This window comes from Oryx dammah, unplaced genomic scaffold (assembly GCF_014754425.2).
Source record: "Oryx dammah isolate SB20612 unplaced genomic scaffold, SCBI_Odam_1.1 HiC_scaffold_8, whole genome shotgun sequence".
Classification (NCBI taxonomy): Eukaryota; Metazoa; Chordata; class Mammalia; order Artiodactyla; family Bovidae; genus Oryx; species Oryx dammah.
In genome coordinates, this window is record NW_024070192.1 from 6,637,773 (window position 1) to 6,664,040 (window position 26,268).

Sequence of the window (26,268 nt, forward strand, 5' to 3'; positions counted from 1 at the left end):
CTAAGATCCTGCACGCTATAGAGCAGGCAAAAAAAAAAAAAAAAAAATTGTGCCACATACCCTGAGGCCCTTCCTGCCTCTGATTCATCCCACCACCCCCACTTTTGGCAACTTCACAGTCTCATTTACGATGTAATGTCACAGCCGTCTAACTAAAGCTTATTATTTCTTAAAAAGTAATTTATGCATGGATTTATTTTTGGCTGCACTGGGTCTTTGTCCCTGCAAGGGCTTCTCCCTAGTTGTGGTGAGCGGGGGCCACCCTTCGCTTCGGTGCACCGATTTCTCATCGCGGTGGCTTCTCTTGCCGCTGAGCACGAGCTTTAGCGTGTGTAGGCTCAGGAGTTGCGGTTCCCAGGCTTCAGAGCACAGGCACACGGGCTTAGTTGCTCTGAGGCATGTGCGATCTTCCTGACCCAGGGATGGAACCCATGTCTCCTGCACTGGCAGGTGGCTTCCTCACCACTGAGCCACCGCGGAAACCCTAAGGCTTCGTAAGCTGGGGTCCCCGGACCTCTGCCGGCTTCAGAAGCTGCCTGGAGTCAGGAGGAAAGTTGTATGTGAGTGTAAACCTGTTCAATGTGCATTTTTCCAGGGCAAGTGTCCATACTGGCACCAGATTCTAATCCCCTAAAGCTAAGAATCATTGATTAGTTTAGCATTTTAGAATCTCCCTAACCTCGATCTAAATTTTAAGGGGAATGAGTAGAGAAAGGTGAATCCCTACTGTATAAAACCACCTTCACTGTGTTTAAAGTCCCCTTAGGCCTCCTGGAGCCACACCAACTGCTGCACCCCAGGCTTCCACCCGTGGGGACCCCAGCCCCCACTGCTTCCGGTTAGTCTCTCCTCCACGCCGAAGCTCGGGTCTGTTCCGTCTGGTCTTCTGGCTTCCTCACCCCCATGTCCGTCCCTGGACCGGCGGCGCCAGGAGGCGGGTCTTTGGTGAGGTAGGTGCAGTGACCAGGACCGCCAGTAGGGGTCGCGAGGTGGCGGAACGCCGAGGAGCACCCGAGGGCGGCATCTCGCGTTATCTGTATCTTAATTGGTCCCCTTGGCAACCAAGGTGGGGGTGGGGATGGGGGGGATGGGGGGTGAGGAAGACCAGGCAGCAATCAGGAGGCCTGGGTCTCCTCCGTAGGCCTCAGGTTTCCCATCTGTAAAGTGGAGGGAGGTGGCCTAGAACCTCTAGACGCTTGCTAGGCAATCTTGTGGCTCTGATGCCCTATAAACCTTTCTGATGATCCTGGAGGGAGGAGGCTGTCTTGAACTGCCCTTGGCAGCAGCACTGAGCCCAGCAACCTTAGGGAAAGAAACAAAATGACTCCAGGGCCCTTTCTCAGACCTGACTGAGAAAACAGAGCCCGTTGTCCCGCAGCTTCAGGGCAAGCCTTACCCCTGGGAGAAAGGACATCGCTAAATAGGACTGCCCCACGAGTTTCCTGGGGGTGATGAGGGAAATGGGAGACCCCACTGGAGGCTGGGATGGGCTGAGTCTTGAGATCCTCCTCACTCAGCTGCTGGGGGCTCTTCTGAACCCCTCTCTCCATCAGCTCTAAATCCTAGGTCCAGAGAGAGCAAGGTGAAGACTTGGGGATGAGAGAGGCTCTGCAGAGATGTGTGGGGCCCTACCATCTATCCCAGGACCCTCTCCCCCACAAGGAAGAGAACCAAGTCCTCATAGACTCATAGACACAAAAAGGCCCTTTCCCACCTCCATCCTCTTGCTCTCTTCACCCACCCATCTCCCACCCCGACATGAGTAAAACAAGACATAGTCATGACAAGGACGCAGAATGTTTTCTACAAAAATTATAATGAGCCTGCCGGAGGGGCGGAGGGGCGCTTCGTACAGTGGTGGGAATCGGGGAGCCTGCCCCACCCCAGCACTGGGAGGACCGGGAGGGGGATGAAGCCATCCGTGGACAGGGAACCAGAGAGGAAGGGCAGCTCCCAGCGCTCCGGGAAAGTTGCATCGGCACATGGAGGTGGCCCCAGGCCCGGAGAACAGGCAGAAAGACTGAGGCGGGCTCAGGGCAGCCAAGCCTTCAGTGTGGGAACAGGGGCCATCTCCATCACGCTCCCACCTTGGAGCATGTGTGTGCCTCAAACACAGACACACCGCAGCGAGGCTGGTGGTGTTCTGTGGGCGTTCTCTCTCCCCTGCCCAAGCCAAGGGGCCCCAGGAAGGAGCAGCTGAGGGCTGGGGCAATGCCCCCCTGGTAGGAGACTCTTCCCAAGCTGAAGATCAGAGACGGGGGGACCATTGTCGACAGAGGGCAAGGGCGCATCCGCATGGAGGTATATGTGCCCCCCGTGTGTGGGCTTTAGTGACTCTCCCACACTCAGGACCTTGGTCTGAAGACCCTCCGAGGCTGGCCTTTCCGCCGACCTCACCAGCATGACAGGTCAGGGACTCTAGCTAAGCTCTCCCTCACCTGCTACCCATGCAGAACCAGAGAGGCACCCAGCGGCTTCCAGAGCTTGAGGGACATCCACCAACCAACCTCCTGACACAGAGCCCTGGGGGTCTGGGGACAATCAGAGCTTAGTCTCTCCACATCCCCAGGCTCCCAGGGTCCACCTAGCAGGCCTTGCCCACACTCGGCTGGACACCTGGCTACAACCAGTCTCTGCCCTCCTGGGCCTGGGGGACTCTGAACCAGTTGGCAGATGCCTTTGTCCAGGACAGAGCATCCCCACCGGGCCATAATACTGCAGCCAGTTGCTCTAGCACCTTGGATCCACGGCCCTGACCCTCTGGGGTCTTAGGCAGGGGGTAACAGGTTGGGTAACCAGGCTGCACATACGAGGACAGAGTGAGTGGAGAAGGTCGGGGTGGGGAGGGCCAAGTCAGGCTGGACCCCACCCCGGGGTATGCCAGAAGGGCACCAGTCACCCCAGCCCAGCCCAGCCTGGCACTCCAACCCCCTACCCCCAGCATGGCCAGTAGAAGGAGCGGGGATTAGCCATGCTCAGCGACAGGCAGGGGACTAAGCTTGGGCATTTGGCTGAAGAGTCTAGTTGGGAACCTCCTCCCTGGGGTGTATGTGGGGAGGGGAGGCAGCCCAAACCCTTCCTTCACAAAAAGGTAGGAAGTGAGTCTGCAGACTGAGCAGGACGACAGGACCCTCGGAGGAGGGGTGAGGGCAGACCATGGTCCCCGAGATAGGTGCCCCCACCCCCCCACACTTCCATGCAGCTCTAACGGGCACTGGGGCTGGCCTTCCACGAATGCACATGTCCTTTAAAGCCACTCAAATAGATGTGGCTTAGGGACCCTGAGACCCCTCAGAATTGATGTTCTGGGTCACTCTCATGGCCTTCCAGGTGCCTGCAGGCCATACCCTCCGCTGCAGAGTGTGGACAGGCGTTCAAGAGAGATGACCCGCACGGTCCTTGCTCCGGGGAAGGGGCCAGGGAGCTGCAGGGCTGGCAACTGTGAGGACCTCTTGGTCCCACTGTGGGTTGTGGCAACTTGCAACTTGTTTTGGTCTGGGGAGAGGAGCCCCCTGTTACCTGTGGAGGAAGAGACAGAAGCAGACTTGAGCTAAGAATCTTTGGAGATACTATTTTAAGCCAAGACCAACTATTTTGCCCACTTACCTTCCCTAGGCAGGCTGATGGTCAGGGATGCAAAGCGTGGCCTCAGGGTGCCCTCCCATCCCCCAAACTCTAAACCAGACACCATTCCCCACCCTGCCACCCCCGCCCAGCTGTGCAGTGTAAAGGCCAGAGAGACCAAAAGGGGGCTGCAGTGTTTGCTGGGCTTATGGGATGTCACTTCGGAGAGTCAGGGCCGGGATGGGCCAACAACACTGCCAGTGAGACAGCGGCCCTTGGTTCCCATGTGGCTTTTTGAAGGTGACAACTCCACCCTCAAGGCTGCTGTTGGCCCTGATGGGAGCATTTGCTCATGTTCCTGGTTCCAGGGTTCAGGGACCAGCAGGTAAAATATCTGCCTTGAGGGTTTGAGCATCTGGAGAGATGACTGACTGCCACACCCTCTATCTCAGGGGAGTCACCCTGTCCCTAGCCTCCAGAACCATAGGGATCAAGCCCAACTCTCCACTCAGCAACAAAAGGACCTCTGGCGAGCTACTCTAACCCTCTGAACCTCCATTTGCTCACCTGTCAGATGGGGATGATATAGCCCCTTCACATGATAGCTGGGGAGGATTAACTGAGAGGACTTGCACAAGGGCATCTCCAGTGCCCAGGAGATGGCAGGGCTCAAAACAGCCCGGCTGTGATGACCACTGAGCATCATCCGTAGGAAGACACCCACTTCCTCCATTCTGACATATTCAAAATTGAGGTGCATTTGACATCAGCAATGTAAATTGGCAGCTTCTTTGTCAGAATTGGGGGTAAATAAGTGGTTTCCCTGATGGTTCAGTTGGTAAAGAATCTGCCTGCAATGCAGGAGACCAGAGTTCGAGCCTTAGGTCAGGAAGATCCTCTGGAGAAGTAAATGGCAACCCACTCCAGTATTCTTGCCTGGGAAATCCCAAGGACAGAGGAGCCTGGTGGGGCTCAAGAGTCCATGGGGTCGCAAGAGTAGGACACGACTTAGTGACTCAACTTCAGCTTCTTCAAGTGGAAAGTGTTAGTTGCTCAGTCGTGTGAGACTCTTTGGGACCCCAGGGACTATAGTCTGCCGGGTTCCTCTGTCCATGGACTTCTCCAGGCCAAGAATATTGGAGTGGGTGGCCATGACCTTCTCGAGGGTATCCTCCCCTCCAAGGGATTGAACCCAGGCAGACTTTTTACCATCTGAGCCACCAGGGAAGCCTGGTAAATAAGTGGGGCCTCTTGTAATTGATGACGACCTAGTTATTACCTCCCCCACCCCCTCCCCAAAAGGCAGATCCACGCCCACCCCAGGGCGTTACACACAAGCCCTCTCTTCCCATCCCCGCCAAGGCGCTGTGCACTCACAGCTCGGTGTCCTCCAGGGCCGGTGGGCGCTCCAGCGCCTGCCTGCGCCTCCGCACGGCGCCCAGGATCTTCTTACGGGGCCCCAGGGGCACGCTGATGCTGCGGAGGTCGAGGTCGGAGCAGAGCATGAGCGCCTCCAGGTCGATCTTCTCCTGCCGCAGGAGGGAGGTGAAGTCCTCCATGTGCAGGGAGGCCAGGAACGTTTCCAGCGGGCTGGTCTCGGGCTCCAGGTCCTCATCCAGGCCCAAGTCCAGCTCGTCCCAGGGCAGCTCCTCCCCGCAGCTGCGGTCCTGCAAGCTGTTGGCACTGCCCAGGCTGTCATCGTCGAGGCTGGGGGAGCTTTGCAGCCGCCCTCGCGGCGGGCCCGCGCCGTCTAGTGCCGCATCCTCGCGGCCCAGGCCGTGCAGCCCGCTGCTCAGGTAGTTTCTGCGGAACACCATGGTGCCCAGGCCCGGGCGGGTAAACAAGGAGTCGTGGCCGGAGTCTGTGCTGACCTCCGAGTGCGCAGGCTCGGCCGCCAGCGTGGCACGGGAGACGCTGTCCTCGTCGGAGAGGAACATGTCCCGGAGCGGGGCGCGGCCCCACTCCTTGGGGTTGGCGTAGGTGCCCTGGCGGACGAACATCACGTCGCTGCCCAGCTGCAGGCCAGAGAGCGAGCGCACGCTCTTGCGTCCGTCCTCGGAGATCTTGAAGGTGCCCTCGCCTCCCTGCTTGCGCCGCTCCAGCTTCCGCTGGATCTTGGTCTTGCCCGCCTTGGCGGTGCCGTGGAGAGTGGCCTGAGAATAGGGCAGGTGGCCGGTGAGCGCCAGATGCTGCAGCCGACCGCTCAGGGTGCTAGACGTGAGGCTGGAGAAGCTGAGCGAGTCGGCGCGCTCGGCCAGCTCGCGCCGGTAGCGCCGCTCCATGCGCTCGTGGTGCTTCCGCTGCAGCTTGGCGCACTCACGGATGCGCCGCTCCGCCTCGCGGAAGGCCTTGTCCTTCAACTTGCCCACCAGCTTGGGGCTGAGGCCGCTCTGCTTGGCTGCGATGGAGTCCAGGTAGCGCACGCATTCCATGTGGCCCTTCATGGCGGCCATGTCCAGCGGCGTGTGGTAGTCGTTGTCCAGGCACCAGATGTTGGCCCCGAAGGACACCAGGAAGGAGAGGCAGTGCAGGTGGCCATTGGAGGCCGCCAAGTGCAGGGGCGTGTTGCCCCAGATGTCGCACTTGTCCGGGTCACCCCTGCGGGACGACACGCGGGGAGGGGTGAGGAGCATCGCAAACTCAGGCCGACAGTCGGCAGGCAGCAGCTGCAGGCGGGGGAGGCGGCCGGCCTGGTTGAGCTCCCCCCGAGGCACCCCAGAGGGACTCGACGGCCTGAGATCGCTTCTCCGACTCCAGGACACCCGGGACCCGCAGCCCGGAGCCACTGCAGGCACCTAGAGTGAGCCTGCGGTTCAAGGTGGCCCAGACTCGCAGAGGGTGGGGCGACGGAGAAGGCGGGGCCAGGGCCGGGCCTTCCCCCAAGAGCACGGCGGGCTGGGAATCTCAGGGGATAAATATTTGATACCCAGAGAGAAAAGAGTGAATTATTCATGGTGCCCGGCGGGGAGCTGGCCCAGAGAGGTGGTGGGCCAGGGCCGAGTCCGGGTCTCTCTGCAGGCATGGTGAAAGCGGCTGCCAGTACAGCAGTGGTGTACCGGTGGTGTGTGCTGGGCCTGAGCCCCTGGGAGTGTGTGAGCGTCTGCCTGCGTGTCCCTGGGACCGGCCACGTCTGCAGGGAGCAGGGCCAGGCCTGGCAAGCCTGCGTGTGAGAGCAGGTGTTGGGTCTTGGCCTGGGCCAGGAGGGGAGCGTGGGGGCAGCCAGGACCGGAGGGGAGGGGGCAGGCATCCTGCCACCTGGGCCCCGCTGCTGTCCAGTCCTGGGGCCGCTGCATCTTCACAAGCCCTGAGAGGCAGGCTGGCTTGGGCCTGTCCGGGAGATGCAGCCCCTCCATGTCAGACTGTTTCCCCTCTGGGCACACGTCCGCTGGCCCCTCCAAGCTCGCCCCTCCCTCAAGGGCCTAGCTCAGGCCCTCTGCCCCACGCTAATGAGGAGGCCACCCTGCAAGGCTGGAGGAAGAATCGCTTCATTGTGTGACTGCCCCTCCTCCCACCCGGCACCCCCCTCCTCATTTCCACTGCTGGTCTTCAGGTCCTGCATATGGGAATGAGTTGCTGGGCAACAGGCCCACCCCCCCCCACCATCAAGCACCAGCCCTTGCCCTCCAGAGGAGCTGGGGGGCTTGGTGCACTCAGAGGGCCCCCTTTGTCCCCTCTTCCCATGAATTTCTCCAAGGGGCAAGCAGGATCACTGTGTACCCTCTTGGCGTGGACAGGGGCCAGTCCTGGCCTCTTGGAACGTGGCTCAGCTCCTAGTCTCGGGGGCCTGGGGAGCAGCTGTGGCGGGAGGGCAAAGGGGGGGCTCCAAGCTCACCCCATGCTCCAGCCGCACGCCAGGGCCTGGCACCAGGCCCACTGGGCCCCTCTGCCTGCACCATGATTTCCCAGGCCCTGAGATGTTCATGTTAACCCTCCGGGGGCATCTCTGGCCTCCCTTTGCCCCATCCAGGCGGCCCTGGTGTCTGGGTCAACCTGGCTTCTCTTTATTAAACTGCTGGGGCTGGCAAGTGGTTCACAGGGTCAGGCAGCCTCAGGGAGCCCAAGTCAGTAGCCCTGGGCACCGCATCCCTCAACTGCTACTTCCAAACCGCTTCCCTGGCCCTGACACTTGGATGCAATGCCCACTAGTCCCCCCCCCCCCCACACACACACAACTCCAAAGGGAGGGTGAGGGAGCCCGTGTGGGGGAGGGGGACAGAGGGAGCTAGTTAATGAGGTGGCTGAACCGAGAGGCATTTGGTCCTGCGGGCAGTGCCCATAAATCCTGGGAGTGAGCAGGAAGCGAGCCGTGTGAGAACAGTGTGTGGGGGCTGTGGGCACTGGTGGGGAGGACCCCTTGGGCCCCCGGCTGGGGGCGTGGGGGTGGGCAGTGGGGAGGGGCTCCTTTGGCAGCCCCACTTGTGAGGTTTCTGCTCCTTCTCCCCCAGCCTCTCATGCCCTTCGCTCTGGCATCCCGGCACTACCCACCCAGGTGGCCCCTCCCGCTTTCTCCTCCCTCTGAAGCCCCGACCCCATCATGGACCCCCACCCCCACCCCGCAAAGTCCCAGGCCCCCTCCTCTCTCAGCCCCACATCCAGGTCACAAATGTCAGAGGCCTCAGCTTGTCTGCACCTCCGGCAACTGCAAGTCTCCCAGGTCCCACCTTAGGGCCTTGTCCTAGGGAAGGAGGTGACTCAGACGAGGTGGGGGGAAGATGCCATAGAACTGGGCCGGAGGTGATCTTAGGGGCTCCAGATGGGCCCTGAGGCTCTTGCCCTCCCCTAAGGGGCCTGGGAGGCCGGCACTCACCCCCGGCTCACAATGAGGCGAAGCGACTCCAGGTTGCCGTGGTAGGCGGCCCAGAGGGTGGGGGTCATGCCATCCTCGTCGGGGGCGTTCAGCTCCTTCCTGGTGGCCTCTTTGAGGAGTTCCAGGTAGCCGTCCCGAGCCGCCCGGTGGTATTGGTCGTTCATGGCGCCTGACTTGGACGGGGCGGGCCGGGGACACGGGGACGTGCCCCCCGCCAGGGAGGGCGGCGGGGTTAGAGCTGAGACATGGAGCTGGGAGAGGGGGCCGGGCAGGGGCCGGGGCCGCCAGCCCCTGCCGCCGCAGACCGAGGACGGGGAGCGCCAGAGCCGCCGCTACTCCGACATCTGAGCCGCACACCCGGCGGGGAGGGTGCGGGGAAGACCGCCAGCCGCCCGGAAGGTCGCCCCGCGCTGCCCCTGGGTCCTAAACTCCCTGCTGCAGAGCGCACGGCGGTGACCCTGCCCCTGAGCCCACAGGGCCGGCCCCTCTGCCAGAGGGCCACCCCAGCGTCCCGCCCCGGGAGGCCCAGTCTGGGGGCAGTTCGAGGTCTGTCCTCACGAGAGCCAGGCGCGGCGGCCCCCGATGTCGCTACCCGTCAAGGGAACGGGCCAAGGACTGGGGAGGGATGTCTGAGGGCTGTCCTGACCCCCCGCCCCCTGGACAGAGGGTCCAAGAAGGTTACGAGGACCGACCGCCAGACGGTCAGCAATCCGCGCTCAGCGGTCCAGGCCGCCCCCTGCCCGCGCTGTCCAGTAGAGGGCGCTGGAAGACTGGCCAGGGACTTGATACCCAAGTGCGCCCTCGCAGCAGCCGCCGGAGCAGGGATGCGGGAAGGGCTAGAGGAACACCGGACTTGGAATCCTGCTGAGGGGGCCGGGCGATGGGGGGGGTGGGGAGGGGGCGCAAGGGGCATCAGGGTCCCGATCTTGGGGCGGCAACAGAGGAGCACAAAGATAGGGGCCGCCGGGGCTGGGGGGCGCGTCGGAGTGCCCACGGGCCCTTGGGGCGTCTGTTGCGCGTCGGCTCTCGGCTCTCGGGGCTCTGGGTGTCGGGATCGCGGGGCGCGGTGGGCGCCGGGGGCGGGGTGTCCTCTGGGTGCCGCACTGCGGGGCCGCGCCCGAGCCGGGCTGCGCCGAGGTGACAGGGCGGCGCGGGAGGGGGCGCCTCTTAACGGGTAAATATAAATCTCACCTTATCTGGCTCCCGCACGCTCTTCCCTAAATTCAGCCCGGAAAAAAGATGGATCATGTGAGTGAGACTGAGAGGTTTATGGAGCTGAGTTCCCGCGGCTGTAAATCACCCTGCCCTCCCCGGTATAAAGCGCCCGTCCAGCCCGGCGTCAGAGAGAGGACGCGCTCGCCGCCCCCTGACCCCCCAGCTCAGCGCGGGCTCCCGGCCCAGTAAGGTAGGTGCCCCTGGGGGCTAGCCGGCAGACGCATCTGAGGAGTGGGGGACCTTGGACGGGGTCGGATGGGGCCGCATCCGCCTCTCCCCTCCCCGTCGAGTGCGAGACCCGCACGGTCGGCTTCTCTCTTCCGCTTCCGCGCGCGCATCCTTCACCACCCGCAGCCCCCACCCTCTGCGCCGGCGAGGAGCTCCCCCAACCCCGGTCCCCCAATCCAGGGCTAAGATGCAGCAGGGAGAGCCCTCGAGGCTGACCTGGGTCCTGTCTGCTCCCCACCGCAGTGACCCCTCCACCCTCCTCCAGTGGCCCTGCCATGCCCACGGAGCTGCCCTCGGACCCCAAGGAGAGCCCGCCGGCACCGCGGCCGGCGCCTCGAGAGGTCTGGAAGAAGGGCGGGCGCCTGCTGTCGGTGCTGCTGGCGGTGAACGTGCTGCTGCTAGCCTGCACGCTCATCAGCGGCGGCGCCTTCAACAAGGTGGCGGTGTACGACACCGACGTGTTCGCGCTGCTCACCACCATGCTGCTGCTGGCCACGGTCTGGATCCTCTTCTACCTCCTGGGCACCGCGCGCTGCCCCGACGGCGTCCCCTACCGGGACGCGCACGCAGGCCCCATCTGGCTGCGAGGTGGTGCCGAGGGGGGAGGCGGGGGCGGAGGTGGGGTGGGCCGGGGTGGGAGCGGGAGGCTGGGGAGCTCTCGCAGGAACCGCTGAGAGCCGTTGGAGGTAGACTGTTGAGAAGTGCGCCTCCCCGCCCCGCGCCCAGCACTGCCCAGGACTAGATGTGCCTGAGGGTGAGGTGCGCGTGGGGGAGAAGAGGAAGGGAAAGAGTCCTGGAAAAGGGATGCAGAGAGGGCTGGAAAGGAACTTCACTGCCTTGGCTAAAGATTGAAAGAAGGTGATCATGGGAGAGACACTGATCTCTCAGAACAGATGACTGTTGCAGTTGAAAGAGCCTATCTAGGGCCCTTTCCTTATCCGTGCAGCCACAGAGGTGGGGGCTCGATCGACATCCATCCATCCACTCAGTCAATCATATACTCATCCTTCCACCCACCCATTCATCATCCACCTGTCCACCTAGCTATCCGTCCATCCATCCATCCTTTCACCTACCCCATTCATCCATGGATCCGCCCCGTCATCCCATTACTTAGCCATCCGTCCTCAAATCTACAATCCCTCTCTCCTGCCTCTCTGATCCACCCCCACCCCTCATTCCCAGGTGGGCTGGTGCTGTTTGGGATCTGCACTCTCGTCATGGATGTCTTCAAGACCGGCTACTACTCCAGTTTCTTTGAGTGCCAGTCAGCCATCAAGATCCTGTACCCTCTCACCCAGGCTGTGTTTGTCATTGTCCAGGTGGGTGGGAGGAGTGTCCTTGAGTGTGGTGGCAAGGAGCCAGCGCCTGGGGTCAGGAGGTCTGAGCTCCACTCCTCTTTTATGCCGAGCAATTAATTAAGGCGGGGATAAGACTGTAGTGAAGATCACGAGTCCATAAATCTGGAAGCACCTGGTAATGAAGTAATATCCAAATGTGAGTGCCTGCTTCAGGGCCCTGCGATTTCATTTCAACCTAAGTGGTGCCAGTAGTTCACACCTAAGAGGCGTCGCTTGTGGTGGCTGCTCTGACTCCTAGAACTGCCCTGCCTTCCTTGGCGGCTCATAGAGGACATAGGTCTCACCTCAGGGTCCTGCCGTGGGCATGGCCAATTTGGCCCCAGCCATGTCCCCTGTATTCTGAATTTGTTCAGAAAATAAGGTATCCTGTACATGGGATTTTTCAAACAAGTTCTAGTTTTTATTTGTTGCATAAATAAGCCCTGGAAAGATCTGACTGAGCTGAGGCTGGACTGGTTTGAGAACAGACCTCAGCCCAGAATGACCACATGTATGGTTCCCTCTTTTGAAGCATCATCCATGCTTCCCAGGTTTCCAAAATTTAACACATTTATGAGCTTGGCATTTATATAGTTTTAATTTTATATTTTATGACTTTAAAGAATACTCAGGCAAAATGGAAAATACAGCTACCCCAACATCAATATGGAGAAGGCAATGGCATCCCACTCCAGTACTCTTGCCTAGAAAATCCCATGGACGGAGGAGCCTGGTAGGCTGCAGTCCATGGGGTCGCTAAGAGTCGGACACGACTGAGCGACTTCACTTTCACTTTTCACTTTCATGCATTGGAGAAGGAAATGGCAACCCACTCCAGTGTTCTTGCCTGGAGAATCCCAGGGATGGGTGAGCCTGGTGGGCTGCCGTCTGTGGGGTCGCACAGGGTTGGACACGACTGAAGCGACTTAGCAGCAGCAGCAGCAACATCAATAACCCTGGAGAAGGAAATGGCAACTCACTCCAGTATTCTTGCTTGGGAAAGCCCATGGACAGAGGAGCCTGCCAGGCTACAGTCTATGGGGTCACAAAGAGTTGGACATGACTTGGCGACTAAACAGCAACAACATTGATAAACACCAGGGCAAGGATCTGTGGGCATCCAGGTGAGGGGGAGGACCTGCAGGGCAACAGAGGATGAGGATGGGGTGGGGGGATGCTGCCTAAGTGGAGTGGAGAAGCCCCTGAGATTCTTTTTACCTCGGACAAGACCTAACCTGAGGCTGACCCTGCACCCAGGAATAAATAACTGCGCTCCAAACTCCACTCCCTCCACCCTGCAAAGGAACAGAAAACAAAGACAGAGAATTTACTGGTGGCATTTTGCAAACTTTTAAAGATCAGAGAAGTATTTGATACTGATTGCTCTGCAGAATAGAAAGAGAGAAAACCTTGCATCTCACATTGTAAAGCTGAAATAAACGTGATCACACAGTTGGAGAGTTCCTGAGGCAGAGTGGACATAGTGCCAGGCGTGGGCCCAGCTGCTCCCAGGGTGAGCCCACCTGCGGAGTAGATGACGCCACCACTCTCTCTCAACACAGACTTACTTTCTCTGGGTCTCCGCTAAAGACTGTGTTCACACCCACCTGGATCTGACTCGGTGAGTGCCTGCTCCACGCCCGTGGCCCAGTGCTCATGCCCAGGTGCTCAGCTCACCTGGCATGAGATGGGCGCTTCCCAGCCTGGGGCATGGGTCCTCTTTCTGCCCCAGGTGGGGCTTCAGTTGAGGCCCTCTCGCTTTGTAAGCCCGGCTTCCACCAGCCTGTGCTGTGGGGGTGGAGGGTACTTGGTGGGATGCTGTGTGTCATGTACAAAGGTCCTCTCCCTTAGAGGAGGAAGCAGAGTAGCCCTTGGACACCCCCAGTTCTCTCTTGGGAGGCATCTCAGCCAGGCTGTGTTCCTTCCAAACTCATCTTCTTTGCTCACATGGGGGCTTGCCTGCTTTCTTGCTTCTCAGCACCATCTCCCAGTATAGCCCCAGCTTGCTACCTTGCTGGGGACCCGAGATGAGCCAGAGACTCGCAGTGACCTCTGCTCTCCGTCCCCGAACAGGTGTGGCCTCATGTTCACACTCACCACCAACCTGGCCATCTGGATGGCGGCCGTGGTGGATGAATCCGTGCACCAGGCTCACTCCCACAGCAGTTCTCACAGCAACACCAGCCACACCCGCCTCGCTCTGGACCGTGAGTGCCCACTCCAGATTAACCCTGGCCCCTTGGTGGCCAGGCCTTGGGCTGGGTGCTCTGTGGACCTGTAGAGGGCATGGAGGCACAAGAGGCCAGAGGCCCCCTCCTGCTCCAGGCTATGCCTCTGAAGAAGTCTAGATGTGGGTGACCCAGGAGGAAGAGTATGGGGAGGTCTTTTTTTCTTTTTTTAAAAAATCTTTTATTTTGTATTGGGGTACAACCAATTAGGGCTTCCCAGGGGGCCCAGTGGGTAAAAAATCCACCTGCCAATGCAGAAGACTCAGGAAACTTGGGATCGATCCCCAGGTTGGGAAGATCCCCTGGAGGAGGGCATGGCAACCCACTCCAGTGCTCTTGCCAGGGGAGTCCCATGGACAGAGAAGCCTGGGCTACAGTCCCTAGGGTCGCAAAGAGTCTGACATGACTGAAGCCACTGAGCACATATGCACATAGCCAATTAACAGACTGTGCTGTGATAGTTTCAGGTGGACAGAAAATGGACTCAGCTATACATAGACGTGCATCCATTCTCCTCCAAACTCTCCTCCCATCCAGGCCAAAAGGGACATCTTTTCATCCTGGATGGTACAGCCTTGGTCGTACTGTCCAGGTCTCCATTCCACCAGAGGAGGGATTTGGGCTCCAGAGACAAAGGGCATGGCTGAGCAAGCTGGATAGAGCAGATGGGCGGCTCAGTGGTGGAAGCGCAGGATCAGAACAGAGTGTCTGGCAAGGAGGAGAAGGCAGAAATAATAACCATGATGATGATGGTGACCACTCATGGAGCGCTGTAATCAGGCACTGTGCTAAGTGTCTTAAACACCATCTTTCTTAACCCTTGCCACCTCCCTATGAGATGGGTACTATTAGTATTCCCATTTTACAGATGCAGAAACTAAGGCATAGAGAGGTTAAGTGGCTTGCCCAAGGTCACAGAGCTTGACAATGGAGAACTAGCATTAAGACCCATCCTTGCTTTGAATCATCAGAAAGATCCCCTGGAGACAGAAATGGCCACCCACTCCAGTATTCTTGCCTGGAGAATCCCCTGGACAGAGGCGCCTGAGGGGCTACAGTCAATAGGGTCACAAAGAGTTGGAAGTGACTGAACACACAGTATGCTCTGGTGAAGAACAGGCCCACAGCCCCCAGGTCCTGGTTCTCTGGACTTCTTTAGGGCCCCCCACCGCCAGGATCAGACTAGATGACCAAATCCACTCGGACCTGAAGACACACACACACCCAGCATGGCAGGGTCCAGGAGTGGAAAGCGTGGATCCGGGAGATCCCAGGCCAGCAGGACTGACAAAGGGCCGCCCTCCACACACAGAGGGCTCCTGGGGATGGTTGAAACCAGCCCAGGGAGGCGGATGACCTAAAATGCTGGGGCTGCGGGGGTACAGAGAGGCGCCTGGTGAGGGACCTGCCTCGGGGGTGAGAGTCACAGCATTTGCATCAACTCCACCAACACAAGCCACTTGCCCTCAGTAAGCCCCGGTTCCTTTTTCTGCAAACCAGCTGAGATAGTTCTGGGGATCAAAAGAGATGTCTGCCAAGGCCCGAGGTATCCTACACAGCAGAGCACACCCTGGATGTGGGACGACATTCCTATTGGTACAGTACAAACCGAAGTGACGGAAGGCCCTGGTCAAGACCTGGGCACAGCAGGTGCTTTCTGGCTGAGGCAGATGCTGGAGAGAGAGGCAAGGAAGCTTGGAGTTTAGGGGTTGCCAGGGGGGCCACCTTCTATTAGGACCAGAGCCTTGCCTGTCTTGAGCAAGTCATGACTGGTGGGGAAGGTTTGGGAGTGTGTTTCTGCAGGAATGGGATGGGATGAAACAGTCAGTTCTGCAGCTGAGATTTTTTTTAAACTTTATTTACTTTTACTTTGCCTGCGCTGGGTCTGTTCCAGCACACAGGCTTTCGCTAGTCGCAGCTCACCAGGGCTTCTCTTCCTGCAGCGCACAGGCTCTAGAGCACGCGGGTTCTCTAGTTGTGGCCCTTTGGGCTTAGCTGCCTCGCAGCAGGTGAGATCTTAATTCCCCGACCAGGGATTGGACCTGCATTGGAAGGCGGCTTCTTCACCGCTAGAACATCAGGGAAGTCCTCCAGATTTTTGTTGTTGTTGTTGTTAGTTGAGCCCTGGATATTGTTCAGGGACGTGCCCCACAGTCTCTGGCACATAGTAGGTGCTCAGTAAATACTTGTGGCATGAATGCACGTGCCAGGCCCTGTGTAGGCATTTGGGGTACAGTGGTGGCAGCTCACAAGCCTGCCCTTCCAGAGGTCATGGCCCAGGGGTGAGGCTCTTCAGATGGGGTGCCTCCGGGAAGGTGGGAAGGCAGTGCCGCTCCATGCCATCTCTCTGCAGTGGAGCGCGCAAGCAGCGCAGTCGGGGGAGACTGCTCCTGCGACACGGCGGTCTGCCAGATCTTCCAGCAGGGATACTTCTACCTGTACCCCTTCAACATCGAGTATAGCCTCTTCGCCTCCACCATGCTCTACGTCATGTGGAAGAACGTGGGCAGGCTGCTCGCCTCCTCCACCCCCGGCCACAGCCACGCCCCATCCCCCGTCAGCCTCTTCCGGGAGACCTTCTTTGCCGGCCCGGTCCTGGGCCTGATGCTCTTCGTGGTGGGGCTGGCCGTGTTCATCATCTACGAGGTGCAAGTGAGCGGGGAGCGGGGCCGCACCCAGCAGGCCCTGGTCACCTACTACAGCTTCAGCATCGTCTGTCTGGGGCTCATGACCTTGGTCAGCCTGAGTGGCTCGATCATCTACCGCTTCGACCGCCGGGCCATGGACCAGCACAAGAACCCCACGCGCACCCTGGACGTGGCCCTGCTGATGGGTGCTGCCCTGGGCCAGTATGCCATCTCTTACTACTCCATCGTAGCCGTGGTGGCGGGCACCCCCAGGGGCCTGCTGGCGGGGCTCAACCTAGCCCACGCTCTGCTCATGATCGCCCAGCACACCTTCCAGAACGTCTTCATCATCGAGAGCCTCCACCGGGGCCCCCCTGGCGCTGAGCCTCACGACACACCCCCCAAGGAGCCCTGCCATGGCCTGACCTTTGCCAACCTGGATGCCCTCCATAACTTGCCCGCCTGCCCGCCCACCCCCAGGCTGGTTGGCCCCAGCCCAGCAGGACCTCAGGAGGCTGCGAGCGTCATCGTGGCTCCCAGGAGCCACTGGAGACGCCGGTGCTTGAAGGACATTTCCCTGTTTCTCCTGCTCTGCAACATCATCGTGAGTACTCAGGCGGGGACAGGGGTGGGCTCCGGGGAGGAGAAAGCCAAGGAAAAATGCTCTTTTTATGGTTTCTTCACCTGGCCTTCTCTATCTTGCCCCCATCCCCTTGGAAGCATCCTATGCCTCTCAAGGAAAGAAGCAGGTTCAGGGAGGGTTGGGAGCAGCCCCGGGGCAGACAACATCTCAGGGCATACAGAGAGAATGAGATGCCAGCATTCTGGCCTCGAGGCTGTGGATAGAGCTGGAAGGGTCCCAGGGAATGCTGACATGGGGCTGGGAGGAGATGAGAGGGAGCTGGGGCGGGGTGGGGGGGACCTCGCTCCCAGACGGGAGGTGTGACTGCTCCTGGGAACTTGTGACCAGCCTGCTTCTTAGAATAATCGGAGCAGCGACCGGAAGTGGCAGGGACCAGTGTACGTGTGAGTGGTCTGTCAGCAGAGTGCAGTGGCGGGCTGGCCGGGAGAGGAGCACCCACAGCAGCCGCCCCCTCCCCATCGAGTCCACAGAGCCCCTTTCTTAGTTTTTTTATTTTATTTATTTAATTTATTATTATTATTATTTTTTTGGCTGCACTGGCTCAGCATGTGGGATCTTCATTCCCCAGCCAAGGATCAAATCCACACCCGCTTCCTTGGAGGGCAGAGTCTTAACCACTGGACCGCCAGGGAGGTGCCAACCTCTTTCTAAGAGAAAGAGAAAGTGTTAGTCACTTAGTCATGTCCAGTTCCTGTGATCTGCCAGGCTGTCCATGGGATTCTCCAGGCAAGAATACTGGAGTGGGTTGCCATGCCTTCCTCCAGGGGATCTTCCCAACCCAGGGATCGAACGCCGGTCTGATTCTTTACCATCTGAGCCAAAAGAAAACTCCTCTGTATATTGTCTGGCTTGACCCAATATAAATATGCATCCTGTAGGAGAACACGCTTCCTGAAGGTGCTCATAGAAAAATACTCCGAGTGTATAGCTCCAACCCAATAGAGAAAGCCCCCAGCGTAGAAAGAACCCCTGGGAGGGAAATCTCTAACCGAGAAACATGTTCTCCTGTGAATACATCCCAAACAGAGGGCACACCTCAATGAAGCGTTGCTCAATACAAAGACAGTCCTTTTAGCTGTAACCTCTAACAGAAAAATACCTCCAATATAGAAAACAGCCTTAAATAGATGGGAAAATGGGAATACCCCAATACAGAACACATCTCCAGAGGGGTTGCATTTCAGTGGGGGCCTACAGGAAAAACTGAGGTGCATTCTTGGCAAAGTCCCCACTTTGAATATTGCCCCTCCTACTGGTAACCTAGGGCTTTCCAGGTGGTGCAGTGGTGAAGAATCTGCCTACCGATGCAGGTGATGCAGGTGGTTCGATCCCTGGTTGGGAAGACCCCCTGGAGCAGGAAATGGCAACCCACTCCAGTATCTTGCCTGGGAAGTCCCATGGACAGAGGAGCCTGGTGGGCTACAGTCCATGGGGGGGTCGCAAAGGGTCGGACACGACTAAGCATGCACATAAGCACAAGTAACTTATTTAAAAAAAAAAAAAAAGAATAGTCACCAATCTCTGACGTAACAGTAGAAGCAGTAAGGACCGAAACCTCCTCCAGCCCTGGCCACTCCCTCACTTTCTCCCGAGGCTGAGCCTACAGGTTAAGAGTCACTTGGGAGGCCGCTTTTGCTCCAGGTATCTGAGTCTGGATCAGCTCTTAGAGTGTCATCTCCAACTCCATTTTATAGGACAGAGGCAGGCTCCGATTTGGGCTGTGATGTGCCTAAGGATGTGATCCGAGAGGGTCCAGCCTAGCCCAGAAGCTTTTTCTCTTTGCCTCACGCCCCATGCCTGAACCGTCTGGGTTCACAGCCAGAGATGAAGCAGATTCCAGCTTCAACCTCCCCCCACACCTGGGAAGGGGGTGGGAAGTAGAGGGTGAAACTGGAGGGTGGAGCTCATGAAGAGCTGGGGTGGGGAAGCCTTCTGGCAGGATCCTGGCCCCCCTGGCCTGGGCCTGTCTGCTTCGACCGCCCTCACCCACAGGCCTCTCTCCAGGAGAGAGCTGCTGCTGCTGGTTTAACCATTTATTCCAAATTCTCATGTCACCTACTGAAACCTCTTCTCCTCTCTCCCCATCCCACAAGTGGGCCATCCTGAGGGTGGAGCCTCAGCCTGGGGGTGGGCAAGCTCAGTTGGGCACGTTTACTGAGTTCCCTCGTGAGTGCCAGGCTCTGCCCAAGGGGCTGCAAGCCCCCCGCTTGGCAACAGCCAGCCCTCGATAGCCACAAAACCAGAGGGTGGGGACCCCCATCCTGCCCCCCGCCCACAGAGTGACCCGCAGCCCCCCGCCCGGGCCAGGTCCTGAGCCTCCTCTCTCCTCCCAGCTGTGGATCATGCCCGCCTTCGGGGCCCGCCCTCACTTCAGCAACACCGTGGAGGTGGACTTCTACGGCTACTCCCTCTGGGCAGCCATCGTCAACATCTGCCTGCCTTTCGGCATCTTCTACCGCATGCATGCTGTCTCCAGCCTGCTGGAGGTCTATGTGATGTCCTGAAGCCCCGCTCGGGACCTCGGGAGGAGGGGCTCGGCTCGTGCACCCACCAAGAGATCCCCAGGAATGAACCCCAGGCTGTCACTGTGCCACGTGCTCTCCATTCTCACCCCCGCACTGGCCCCAGAGTGGCATTTTCACAAGAGTTATTTTTCCAGGATGAGTTTTTAGATCACCATCGGGACATGCACGTTCACCCCAGCAGGAGCCTTGGTAGTGGGGCTGCTGGGGGAGGAGGACCCCTTGCTGCACCCCTTTCTAGGACCAGACAAGGCCTGGAGGCGTCCTTGGCTCTGGGTCCACCCCCACCCCCAGCCCGGTGACCTGGCCAGTGCTGCAGCCTGGAGCTGAAAACCAATAAACCTGATGTTGCCCTACGCCACCTGGCTCCCCACTTCTTGTCTCAGAGCTCACTTCTAAGATGATTGCAGGAGGGGGGTCTTGGGGTCAAAGCTGCAAGGACCCCTGGAGAGGTTGAGGTCTCAGGCTTCTCTGTGGGCAAGCCAAGTCTGAGTTACAGACTAGTACCTGGGTGGCTGGGAGCGGCTGGGTGGAGTCCCCAGGCTTCCACCTCCCTCTTCACTTTATCCTCAAGTGACATAGACTTTTTTTTAATGTGTTCCATGACACGTGAAAGGTTGGGAAGGACTGACTAATCCAACTGCCATTTTACAAAGAAGAAACCTGAGGCCCAGAAGTATAGTGACTTGCCCACAGTCCCACAGCAAAAGGAAGCCAGCACTTTTCTACTAAGAATAATAATTTTCAAACTTTTTTTCAAGCATCAGAGCATTTGTTTCCTCTCAAATAAAACATTTCAGGGTCTCACGTTTACAACACACGCTGATATAACCCAGTTTATAACCTGGCAGTTCTAGCTTAACAGGTGTTGGGTGGCACAGCCCACGCCATCAGGGCCTCCCCTCACCCACCACCTGCCCCTCCCTGCGGTCCCCGAGGCACCTCTCCAAAGCCCTCTAGCTTCTACTCTACAAAAGATATAGAGATGGGGGTGACTGTGAAGTGGGGATACCCGGGTGGGGCAGAGGACTTGCAATCTCATTGTTCTCCCAGCCCTTCGACCCTCTCTGGAAGCCCCCCAATAAAATGATTTGATCCCAAAGAGGAGGGAGGAGGAGATAGAGAAGGAGAGACTGAGAAAGTCAGAGATGGCAAAGGAGGCGCCAGCAGCTAGCGGAGTCAGGAGAAGGGGGACAGGTTGGGATGGGGCCTGGGTGGGAGGAGATGGCATTTAGAGGGGAGAGTGGGAGCAACAGGGACGGGCGCACAGGGACTTCGGAGAAAAACCTGCCAGGACTCCGCCAGCAGGACTAGGTGGGCAGGACGCCAGGCTCCAGAGAGAGCTGAGGAGGGCCAGAGGGGCGCCCCCTGCCCCGCCCCCTGCCCTGTGGGAACCAGGTCTCTTCCGCCCCAAGTTCACGTTTGACTTAGCGGGAGAGAGGGTGCAGCAAGGCTGGTGCTAGGTGGGGTACGGGGAGGTGAGGGGCGGAGCGACCCCAGATCTATGGAGGACGGCTCGTTCCCTGCTGGGCCACCAGAGGAAAGTGTGGCCTGAACCCCGAAAGGCCTCTACTTTGGCCTAAGGACATTGCACCCCACCCCACCCCTGCGCCGCGCGTCTGCACTGCCTCCGGCCCCGCCCTCCGGTCCAGCTGCCTCGCTATTGGCTGAGCCGTCCGGGGAGCCCCCGGCAGGGTAATTAATGAAGGATTAACAAGAGCCCCAAAGTCAACAGAAAAATCAATGGGCCGCGGAGCCCGAGAGGCCGCAGCTGCGCAGTCCCGCGGGGGCAGGGCGTCGGGGGCCTCGGTCCCCGCGCGGGGACCTCATCTGGACAGACGGGAGCCAGCCGGCGGCGATGCCTGCCCAGGCCTCAGGTAAGGCTTCCCCGCAGCGCCGTTAGGGCCTGGAGCGCCCTGGGACCACTGCAGGAGCATTCCAGCTGAGCCCACCCTCGACACACACCTACTGCGCTCCCAAAGTGAGGTTCAGAGACCGGGGGCTGCAAGGACTGGGGCGGGAGGGAAGCCAACCCTTGGGGACCTGAACTTCAGCCCCTCTCTGATCACCACCCCAACCTCGGCTCCGCGCCCCATCTCCTTTTCGCTGGCTGGGGGCGCACAGAGCTCGCCTTGCCATAGCCGCGTCCGAGCGCGCACAGCCAAACCCGAGAGGAAGAGAAACGTCGGGACGGCTGAGGTTGCTCGGACGCCCAGTCCGAGGCAGACGTGTGGCGGCTGTCCTAGGCCTCGCAGTCCCTCGAGTGGCTTGGAAAGAAATGCCGAAGCTCCCCCCCGCCGGTGCTCAGCAGCCTCCTTCGGAACTGGCCGGGCGCCGCGCCCCGACGGCTCCGCAGCTTTCATCACTGCCTCTAATCAAGACCCACAAACCAGTTTGGTGTCTGGGCCCTCCCTCGGACTGGCGTCGCGCCGAAGGGCGTGTCAGAGAGTAGTGGATTTCTCTTTGTCAGTCTGGGCGCCCTCACCCCCTTCCCGCGACCCCAGCTTGCCCACCCCGGCACCCTCTCCGGGAGAAAGGACCCACTCCGCCACTTCGAGGGCTCCCTCTAGCTGCCGATGCAGGGTTGGCCCCTGGGGATGGGGGCGGGGAAGATAGTCAAGGCGAGGACCCTAGAGGATAGGACTTCCTCCTCCAGCGTCCTATCTAGGTCTGCAGTCCAATCAAAACTGTCCCCCCCCGCCCCGCAAATTCACCAATAACCTTGACCCTTGGGGCTCCTCTCAGACTGGACAGAACAGGGAGGAAGTGCATAAATAGTTTAACACTCAGATCATTCTGTGTGCCAGGCATGGCTCTATAGGTATGTGCATGTGTTAAAGCATTTACTTTTGAGGGAACTCCATCAGGTAGGTAGCATGCATTAATTCCTTCGTTTACTCGTTCAAGAAATCTTTATTGAACATCTACTATGTAGCAGGTACTATTCCATAGTTGTGTGTGTGTGCAGATGAGGAAACCGAAGAGAAACACCCGGAATGACAAGAGAAACAGAGATTCTAGGGAGTTTGTCCAAGATCACCCTGGTAGTAAGTGCCAGATTCTGGCATTAGGTGGTCCTCCAGCCTTGGTGCAGATTCTGGGAAGGCGAGATGGGGCAGTCAGGTTTGGGAGGAAAGGAGCAAGGAGGTGTCCCTGTGAGCTTCAGGCTTGCTCAACCTGGGCGGAGGAGTCTTAGGGGAAAAGATAAAGATCTTCTGGAAAGTCAAGGGTTTGATGCCTAAGGGTCTCTGTCCACGGCTCTGGTGCTGAAAGTTCCCCAGAAAATGCCAGAGGCAGTCAGCAAACATTGGTTCAGTGTCCTGCCTGTAACAAATTTAGGGGTAGGGTGGGGGGTCTGAGATAAGCAGGACCTGGTCTCTGCCCACCGGGCACACCCGGAGCAGTACACACCCACTCTCGATAGACGCTTAGGCAAAGGGAGAAGTCTTCCCAGGAGAGGTGCTTAAGCTGGATGGTGACAGTGGGCAAGAGCGATTAGAGGAGGACAGCACAAGAGATGGAAGGAACAGCAGGCTGGAGGAGTGATGGAGGGAGACGGCAGGAGAAACGGGGAGTCCTCTGACTGGGCCTGTGGTGGGCATGTGTCTGGGGTGTGAGAAGGGGGCTGGACAAGGAGGAGGGTGAACTGGAGCAGGAAAGACAAGGATTGGAAAAAGGATAGGCAATCACTGGTGGAATCTTTAAAAGAGTACCAAGTTTTGTTATTCTATTTGCCCCAGAAGAGGACCTTAGGAGGTATAAATATTGGGCAGGTTGCACATGGGAGAGTGGGGGCCTGAAGCGGCTGCATTTCATTTATTATTTTTATTTTGACTGTGGGCTCCTCATTGTGGTGTGTGGGGGCTTCTTTAGTTTAGCTCGTGGGCTTATTTGCCACTCAGCCTGTAGACTTGAGCTTCCCTGGTGGCTCAGGTGGTAAAGAATCTGCCTGCAACGCAGGAGACCTGAGTTCAATCCCTGGGTTGGGAAGATCCCCTGGAGAAGGGAATGGCTACCCACTCTAGTTGTTGATGGACAAGGAAGCCTGGTGTGCTGCAGTCCATGGGGTTTCAAAGAGTCAGACACGACTGAGTGACTGAACTGAATTGACCCACTCCACAGTTCTTGCCTGGAGAATTCCATGGACACGGAGTCTAGCTGGCTATAGTCCAGGGATCGCAAAGAATCAGACATAACTGAGCTACTAGCACTGTGGGGTCTTAGCTCCCCAACCACAAGCCAACCTTGCACCCCCTGCATTAGAAGGTAGGTTCTTAACCACTGGACCACCAGGGAAGTACTGAGGCTGCATATGAAAGGCAAATATGCTGAGGGTCTTCTGTTGGTTCCACAGAGGGAGAGTCTAAAGCTCAGAGTCCAAAGAGAGAGACAGAGCAGAGCACAGCTAATTAAAACAGAGCATGACCAAAGATGCTCCAGCCTCAAGCGTGCGTGCAGGGCAGGTATCTAGAGGGACCCCTAGTCCAGCCTTAGGTGAGGGGGTTCAGGGGAGGATTCCTTGAAGCGGTGCGACTCCGCTGAGTCCTGGAGGACACCCTGCAGTTTAGCCAAAGGGTGAGGGGGTGGGTATGATGGGTAAAGGGTGGGGTGTGGGAAAGACAGGGAGGTGAACAAAAGCAGAGGATTCTAGGAACTAGGCAGCAGGATGGCACGGCCCATGGGCAAGGAGGAGGGTCTGAGAACAGTGCTGGGGAGGGCGGTCAAGGCCAAACCAGGAAGCAACAGCAGCTGCCCTCCTTTGACCACTTTGCACAGTCCAAGCCCATGCTAAACATACACTGCCTCGTTTCTTTTCAATTTAAAATATTAGTTTATTTGGCTGCACTGAGATTCTTAGTTGCAGCATGTGGGATCTATTCGTAATTCCCTGACCAGGGATCGAACCCGAGCTCCCTGCATTGCAAGCACGGAATCTTAGCCACGGGACTGCCAGAGATGCCTCCCTTGCCTCATTTTGAAAGGCCATGAAGGCCACGCTAGGTAGTATGACCTCTACACTGAGGGCAGTTGGTTGCCTTTGCAGGGATCACAGTAGGGGAGAGACACAGTGGGTAGGGAGACTAGTTTAGGAGGGAGCCATGAACCAGGGTAGTGGTTGAGGTCAAGAAAATCTCAGAGCTGTCTGTGAGCTGGAATACACAGGGGCGAGGGGAAAGGCGAGGTGGACACGTGGTTCCTTCTGGGAGATGTAGGGATAGCGATGCTTCTCTGAGACAGTGAATTAGAAATCAGGCCTCTGGCAGCCTGGAGAATGGGGATGGTGAGTGCTTAGGACCCTGAGCCCAAAGCACCAGGGACGCAGGGTAGCAGCAGGTAGAGCGCCTGGCATGGGAGAGGCAGGGAAGGAACCTTCTCACCGGGACAGCAGCTGTGACCAGTGGGGCATCCCTGCTCTCCAGTGCAGCTCTACGTGAACCCAAAGGGCCCATGAGGGGAGGGTGCTGGACTTCAGGAAGGGGCCCTGAGCTGCGGGTATGGGGGTGACCCAGGATCTGGGTCAAGCAAGGGGGGACTAAGGGGTTTGCTGTTGGTCTTTAGTCCCTCATCACATCACACTTTCACAGCCCCATGGACTGTAGCCCGCCAGGCTCCTCTGTCCATGGGATTTCCCAGGCAAGAGTACAGGAGTGGATTGCCGTTTCCTTCTCCGGGGATCTTCCCGACCCAGGGATCGAACTTGTATCTCCTACACTGGCAGGCAGGTTCTTTACCACTGAGCTACCTGGGAAGCCCAGCCAAGGAAGCAGGCCCAAGTGAAAGCTTGGGGAAGCTGAGGAAGTAGGAGGAGACACTCAGGGAAAGAGAAGAGTCAGGGATGGAATTCCCCCGTAGAGCTGTGCACTCCTGAGACATTGAGGCGTCCAGGGAGGGTACAGATGGAATTCAGTTCTATCAAAGTCAAGGGCATGAGAATTCCCTGGTCATCCAGTGGTTAGGACTCTGTGCTTTCACTGCCGAGAGCACAGGTTCAATCCCTGACTGGGGAACTAAAATCCCACAAGCCTCACAGCAAGGCCAAAAAAAAAAAAAAAGAGTCAAGGGCCATAGCATTTGTGCTGATCCCAGGATGTCCTGTGCTCATGGTAGGCACTGCAAATCAGTGTCAGAACTTTTTTCCTTAAGCCTTTAATGTGCTTTAAAATTAATTTTAGGAAATAAAAACTTCAGGACTTCCCTGGCAGTCCAGTGGTTAGGACTCTGCGCTTTCACTGCAGACGGCACAGGTCTGACCCCTGGCTGGGGAACTAGGATCCCATATGCAGCACGGCGCGGTCAAAAAATAATAATAATAACTTTACAAAAGTAATGTTTAAAAAAAAAAGCAAAAAACTAGAACATTAGCCACTCCTCCCAATGCCTGTGTTTTCCTCCTTTCCCCAGAAGCAACTCCTATCATGAACTCGATGGGTGTCTTCTAGAGCTTTTCAAAGTAACTTTACATACAACCATTTTGTTGTTGTTCAGTTGTAAGTCATGCCCAACTCTTTGTGACCCCATGGACCCTCCAGGCTCCTCTATCCATGAGGTTCTCCAGGCAAGAATGCTGGAGTGGGTTGCCATTTCCTTCTCCATATAGCACCCATGCTGCTGCTGCTGCTAAGTTGCTTCAGTCATGTCTGACTCTGTGCGACCCCATAGACGGCAGCCCACCAGGCTCCCCCGTCCCTGGGATTCTCCAGGCAAGAACACTGGAGTGGGTATATAGCACGCATAACGGAGCATTATTTCAGATCACAGCATTCTTTCCCAAGGATGGGAAAGCCCAAGCGCACACTCGGCTGCGGGATCCTTCTCAGCACAGCACCCTAGGCAACCACGACCCAACTGATCAGAGTCAGAATGAGAGAGGACACCGACTTTGCTCTCCCTGACTTCAGGAGTGAAACTCCTTCCAGAAGACAGGGCACGCACAGCCTTTCGGGGTGAAAAGTCACAGCCTTGGAAATGGCCAGTGGCTCCCTTGCTGGACACCACTATTCCACCTAAGATCAAACACTGAGGCAGGAGGACAGGGGTAGGGTGGGGGAGAAGTGGTCCTCAAGCCCCTTTAGATAACCCCTAACTTTATGTGG

General features: G+C 58.0%; 2 protein-coding genes across 2 annotated transcripts; one reads left to right on the forward strand and one right to left on the reverse strand.

Moving 5' to 3' along the window:
* Positions 1-4,937: 4,937 nt before the first annotated feature.
* On the reverse strand, positions 4,938-8,535 carry USH1G (USH1 protein network component sans). Its single transcript, XM_040244504.1, has 2 exons — positions 8,372-8,535; positions 4,938-6,162 (listed from the first exon to the last, which is right to left on the reverse strand). Exons 1-2 carry the CDS (start codon positions 8,533-8,535, stop codon positions 4,938-4,940), a joined length of 1,389 nt encoding a protein of 462 aa, XP_040100438.1.
* Positions 8,536-10,445: 1,910 nt separating this feature from the next.
* Positions 10,446-19,535, forward strand: OTOP2 (otopetrin 2). The gene is made up of 6 exons (XM_040244505.1): positions 10,446-10,515; positions 10,557-11,136; positions 12,717-12,775; positions 13,228-13,361; positions 15,736-16,613; positions 18,986-19,535. Exons 2-6 carry the CDS (start codon positions 10,708-10,710, stop codon positions 19,154-19,156), a joined length of 1,671 nt encoding a protein of 556 aa, XP_040100439.1. The 5' UTR covers positions 10,446-10,515; positions 10,557-10,707; the 3' UTR covers positions 19,157-19,535.
* Positions 19,536-26,268: the final 6,733 nt, after the last annotated feature.